The sequence below is a fragment of the Vulpes lagopus genome, chromosome 2 (genome assembly GCF_018345385.1).
Source record: "Vulpes lagopus strain Blue_001 chromosome 2, ASM1834538v1, whole genome shotgun sequence".
In the NCBI taxonomy this organism is placed as follows: Eukaryota; Metazoa; Chordata; class Mammalia; order Carnivora; family Canidae; genus Vulpes; species Vulpes lagopus.
The window spans coordinates 153,801,999-153,807,443 of record NC_054825.1 but is presented as its reverse complement, the minus strand read 5'-3'; the positions used below and the strand labels follow the sequence as shown (position 1 = coordinate 153,807,443).

Sequence of the window (5,445 nt, the reverse complement as noted above, 5' to 3'; positions counted from 1 at the left end):
GCGGCGGAATTACATGCACAGGGGCCTGGGGTGCAGCGGCCCCCGTGCCGGGGAGGAGCACCAAGGGGGCGCGGGAGCGACACGTGGCCCGCCCCCCACGCGCCGGGCAGCCCCGCGACCCCCACGCGCGGCGGGGCCCTAGCCACCCCACCCTGCGGCAGGTGGGTAGTGTCGCTATGAAGAGAAAGCCTCGATTGTCCCTCTTGCAAACCGCCACACGCCAGACCTCCGCTATTGTGCTTTCTCCATAGAAATGCAAACGAGCCGCGTGCGCCGGCCGCAATCTGCTCGCGCGTCCCAGCGCCCCGCGGCGCTCGGCTGCGGGCGGGGAGGTGGCCCCGGACCCTCCGGCGCGGCGGGGTCCCGGCGCGGGGCGTGCGGCGAGGCCTCCGGGCGAGCTCGGGTCGTGCGGCGGCTGGAGCGGGCTGGGCCCCTGGGCCTTTGGCTTGCAAGCGGAAAGCCCGCGCTGGCTATTTTTACTTGAAATTCCGGTTGAAAAACAACGGTCTTACAAACTTCCAATTACAAGTAAAGAAAAAAATAGAAACGTAGCCACAAAAAGACATGCAAAAAAAGAAAAAAAAAAGAAAAAAAAAAAGGAATCTTCAGTTTCCCCAAAGGTGCATTTCATAGAGCGCTGCGTCTTATTATATTAGCAAGCTAAGGTCTTTTTTTTTTTTTTTTTTAACTTTTTCCTTTTAAGGACTTGAAACAACAAAAAGGCGAGTGAAATCTGCAGGCTCCCGTCTGCCTGGTAACACGCCGACAAAAGCGGCAGATTTGAGGCATTGTCATCCCCCGCACCCCTCCCCACGTGGCCTTCTGGCACGAGCCGCGGCGGCCGCCTCATTTGCATCAGAAAGCGGGCGCCGGCCAATGGGCGCGCAGCCCCGGGCCAGCTGGCGGCGCCCGGGCCCGGCCTATATAGGGGCGCGCGGCGCGCCGGGGCCATCGCCCTCCGTGCGCTCCCCGCTCCCCGCTCCCCGCTCCCCGCTCCCCTGCCCGCCTCCGCCGCTCCCGCGTGCGCGCCGCTCGCTGCCTGCGTGGGTAACCGGCTGCTCCCGACCGCACCATGACTCTGGAGGAGATCCGAGGCCAAGACGCGGTCCCCGAGAGCACCGCCAGGTGGGTCTGCGCGGGGCGCCGGTGGCCGTGCGGCTGCAGCGGGTCGGGAGCTCGCTGGGCGGGGGCGGGGGCGGGGGCGCGGACGGGAGCGTCCGCCGGGCCGGGTCGCCGCAGGGCTGGGGGTCCCTGGCCGCTCCCCGCGCGCTCACGGCGCTGGCTCCCCGCAGGATGCAGGGCGCGGGGAAAGCCCTCCACGAGCTGCTGCTGTCCGCGCAGCGCCAGGGCTGCCTCACCGCCGGCGTCTACGAGTCCGCCAAAGTCCTGAATGTGTGAGTGTGGCCGCGGCCGCGGTGGGGGGACCGGGGCGGCGGCGGCGGCGGCGGGGTCCGGGGGCGGCGGGCGCCCCGGCTGGCCGGCCCGCCCTCACCGCCCCCGCCCGCGCCCGCGCCCGCGCAGGGACCCCGACAACGTGACCTTCTGCGTGCTGGCCGCCGACGCGGAGGACGAGGGCGACATCGCGCTCCAGATCCACTTCACGCTGATCCAGGCGTTCTGCTGCGAGAACGACATAGACATCGTGCGCGTGGGCGACGTGCAGAGGCTGGCGGCGATCGTGGGCGCGGGCGACGAGGCGGCCGCCGCGGGGGACCTGCACTGCATCCTCATCTCGGTGAGTGCGGCCTCGCCGGCGTCGCCCCGCCCCCGGGCCCCCGCGCCCCCGCGCCCCCGGGCCCCCGCGCCCCCGCGCCCCCGCGCCCCGCGCCGCGGCCGGCCGGGCTGACCTCTGCGCCCTCCCGCAGAACCCCAATGAGGACGCGTGGAAGGACCCCGCCTTGGAGAAGCTCAGCGTGTTCTGCGAGGAGAGCCGCAGCGTCAACGACTGGGTGCCCAGCATCACCCTCCCCGAGTGACCGCGCGGAGGGGGCCTTGGTCTGATCGACGACGTGGTGGCACCGGGGCGCCTAGCGCGCGGCCGGCTCTGTGGATGCGCCCTCGGAGCGCGCGGGCCCGGAGAGCTGCGCGGACAGCGGCGAGGAGGGCGGCCCCCGCAGGAGGGCCCGGCGGCGGGCGCGCGGGGCGCGGGGGCGGGCCGGCCCCCAGCCCGGGACTCCGCGGGTGTGGACTCCGCGAGTGTGGACTCCGCGAGTGTGGGCGGCGGCGGCCTGCCCGGGAAGGCCGGAGGCGGGCCGTGGGCCCCGGGCCGGGAAGGCCGGACCGGCCGGGCGGGCGTGACTCAGCAGCCTGCGCTCTGCGCAGGAAGGAGGGGAGAGGCCAGGCAGGCGAGGCCTGGGCTCCGGACTCTGGACTCGGACGGCGACAGGAGCTCCGACCCACTGAGCGGAGCGGCCTGCACCGCTGTTGCCAAGCGGACGGGGCGATGCTCCGGTTTCTAGAGGATTCTGCGGCTGCAGCTTTGGAGTTTTGCTTTCTGAACAATAAACTAACTGAAACAGACTTCTTCTCTTTCTTGAGGGTAGAGGGTCCCTGTCGGAGGGGAGGTGGTGTGCAGGGCCCCAGGCGGTCCCGGACGCCCCGGCGGGGATGACCCGGCGGGCACCTACTCCGTGGCCCCGCGGGGCTGAGTGCGCGCGGAGTGGGGGAGGGGACGCTGGCGAGACCTTGAGCCCTGCCCCCAGTTCTCTTTTTAGGGAAAGACTTTTGAACTTGCAAGACAGGAGCACGCTTGCGATAAGACATCGCCGCAGGAGCTCCAGGCTGGCCCTCCAGCCGATAACAGCCGCCTCTCCCTCCCCTCCCCTCCCCTCCCCTCCCCTCCCCTCCCCTCCCCCTCCCGGCCCGCAGCCCCCTCCCTCCCGACAGCTGCTTATCAGAACAGCTTGCAGGATGCAGGCGGCGCCCCCCTTCACAATGGGTCCTGCCTTCTGCAGGCGCTGCCCTTTGTGGTCCCAGGGGATGGTGGCGGCTGGCTCTCAGGAACCTTTTCCTCTGAAAGGCCCGGCGCTGACGGCAGTGTCACGGCGGTATTAATATCATGTGTGACATGATGACTGGATTTAAGTATGAGTCATCATTTTGTCACGGCTCTGTTAGAACCTTCAGAGATCTGAGCAAAAATGGGAAGACGGCGTCCACACAAAAGGGGTGAGCAATTGTGAGCGAAGCCAGCCTCTGCTACCCCGATTCTGAGTGTCCTCTGCCCACGGCCGGGGAGGAGGACCTGCCCGCGGTGCACAGCGCGTTCGCAGACTTATTAGGAAGCGACAGAATCTGCATCTTTCCCACAAAGCCTTTCTTTGAGAAACATTTAGGGGGAAGATGTCCCGAGTGAATCAATCTTTTTTTTTTTTTTTTTTTTATTAGGCCAGCTCGTCTGGACCCCGCCTCCGAGCTTGACCGGAACCCCGGCCCCCAGGGGAATTCGCAGGGGGGCTGGCATGCCCTTAGCAGGCTGCCGGGCAGTCCAGGGAGCCTTCTGGGCAAGGGAGGAGGTGCTGTGTTGTTTTTTCTAAGAAGAAAATTCTACTGATTTACCAGCAGCCCCAGGTGGCTGATTCACCCTGTTGGCTCCACTTTTTAGACTTCTCTCCAAATCCCGGAAGCGTTCACAGGAACACAGGACTGTGGGAGCTTAATTTTTCTTCCCAGAATGAAAGCATCCTGTTTCACATTTATCAACCCTTCACGACGTTTTCCCCTTCACGAGGAGGAGGCCCAAGGAAAGAATTCAGCTGTGTTTGTGCGCCTGGTTTCATTAATATCTTACCTGTTTGCTTCTCGGAGCCTTGACTTTTTCCTCGTCAGGGTGGGGTCCCACGGGGTGGGGGGCCACACCAGTCTGCATCCTGGCAAATGGCCATTTGCCACAGCACGCTATAGTAAACACAAATGGGGCATGATTACTTTAGAATGTACCCTTCAATGAATACATTTAGCAGAACAGAGGGCAGGGCAGGCAGGCAGACCCTCCTGCTGGCCTACTGACCCCTGTAGGACATTCAGCTGGCAGCTCCTAAGAAATGTGGCTTTCTTGGATTAGAATCTACAGCAAGGGCACCTGTTGGAAGCCCAGGGGCTAGGAGTATTTGCCAGCAAAAAATGCATGCTTGGACACAGTGCCAGCCCCAAAGCTGCTGGTTTGTTTGTTTGTTTCTTTCTTTCTTTCATGAAAGGGATTTCATGCAATTAAAATAAAATACTCCAGAGGACAGGTAATAAAATGCACAGTGCTTTTAAACACATTATTGCCTTCATGCTTCCAATAGCCCTCAGTGGCAATGCATAGATAAGCTAATTATCACACGCATGGTGAAGTGATCCATATGGACTGTTGGACACAATGCCCTGTGTCTAGAAAAGTGCTAGATGGATATTAATGACAACACTCCTTAAAGGTTAATGAAGGCATTTGCTACAGATCACAGAGCTCAAAGTGGACCGGTGGATTTAGGCCCCGAGCATCTGGTTTCAGGGCCCTGCATTTGACCCACTGGGACCCACATCCAGTCCCAGCATGCTGACTTTACAAGGAAGGCTACTTTCACAAGATAACTTTGTAAGTCGATAAAAGTTTTGCGTGTTCATCGTAGGAAAAATGTAAAATACCAAAAAAAAAAAAAAAAAAAAAAAAGGAAGAAGAATGAAAGAAAGAGGTAGAAGGACGGGCATGGGCCATCCCCATACCTCTGAGGGGTACACAACCCATTGTACACAAACCCACACAGCACTTTCTAAGAAGCTGGTGTCTCCCTGCTTGTGCTGCCGCTTCTCTCCTTGGCGTCTTGTTGCGTATCCCCATGTCCCTCAGCAGCCTCCGGGACTGGGGTCTTTTCACACTGCAGCCGCATGCACCCTGAAGCAAGGTATCCAGGCACGACACCTTCTTTCCCCTGGAAGGCCAATCTCTCCAGCCGAGGCCTCCATCCTTTCCCCAGTGGGACTGAGGCTGAATACATCTGTGAGGCTCTCGAGGGTTTACAGCCTGTGGTCCTGTGGGTTCTATGTTTTATGAAACTGTTAGGAGAAGCAGCACAGGGAACATCACTGCTCCTGTTGCTTGCAGAAAGCCACTTGAGGCAAAGGTGATAAACAGAAACTTTCAGGGGGAGCAAACAGGTTGGCAGATAGAGTGACACTGTGGGGTCCATGCAGGGGGCAGATATTCATCTTTGATTTTTAAAAAGTTCCACTGGGTGTTATGCTGTATGTTGGCAAATTGAACTCCAATAAAAAAAATTTAAAAATAAAAAAAATAAAAAAATAAAAAGTTCTTGAGCTTAGATGTTGGGTTTTCTGAGCTATGAGCTCCTGTCTTCATTTGGGTGTATCCTCCCTCCCCCAAAGGTCAGAGAGAATTATTCCTCCCCAGCCACTGCGGAGAGACTTTGGCTTCAGTTGATTGGGGGGCATTTGGGGGGGGGG

At 60.6% G+C, this 5,445-nt stretch overlaps 1 protein-coding gene across 1 annotated transcript; it reads left to right on the top strand.

Moving 5' to 3' along the window:
• Window positions 1-936: 936 nt before the first annotated feature.
• GADD45G (growth arrest and DNA damage inducible gamma) lies at window positions 937-2,520 on the top strand. The gene is made up of 4 exons (XM_041735462.1): window positions 937-1,125; window positions 1,293-1,394; window positions 1,522-1,735; window positions 1,866-2,520. The coding sequence occupies exons 1-4, from the start codon at window positions 1,073-1,075 to the stop codon at window positions 1,974-1,976; spliced, it is 480 nt and encodes a 159-aa protein (XP_041591396.1). The 5' UTR covers window positions 937-1,072; the 3' UTR covers window positions 1,977-2,520.
• The last annotated feature ends 2,925 nt before the right edge of the window (window positions 2,521-5,445 follow it).

Bases quoted from the DNA above. Each gene is read 5' to 3' on its own strand.
- GADD45G (XM_041735462.1), top strand. From the start codon at position 1,073: ATGACTCTGGAGGAGATCCGAGGCCAAGACGCGGTCCCCGAGAGCACC. The intron at 1,126-1,292 runs GTGGGTCTGCGC...GGCTCCCCGCAG, and splicing joins GTCCCCGAGAGCACCGCCAG to GATGCAGGGCGCGGGGAAAG. The intron at 1,736-1,865 runs GTGAGTGCGGCC...GCCCTCCCGCAG, and splicing joins TGCACTGCATCCTCATCTCG to AACCCCAATGAGGACGCGTG.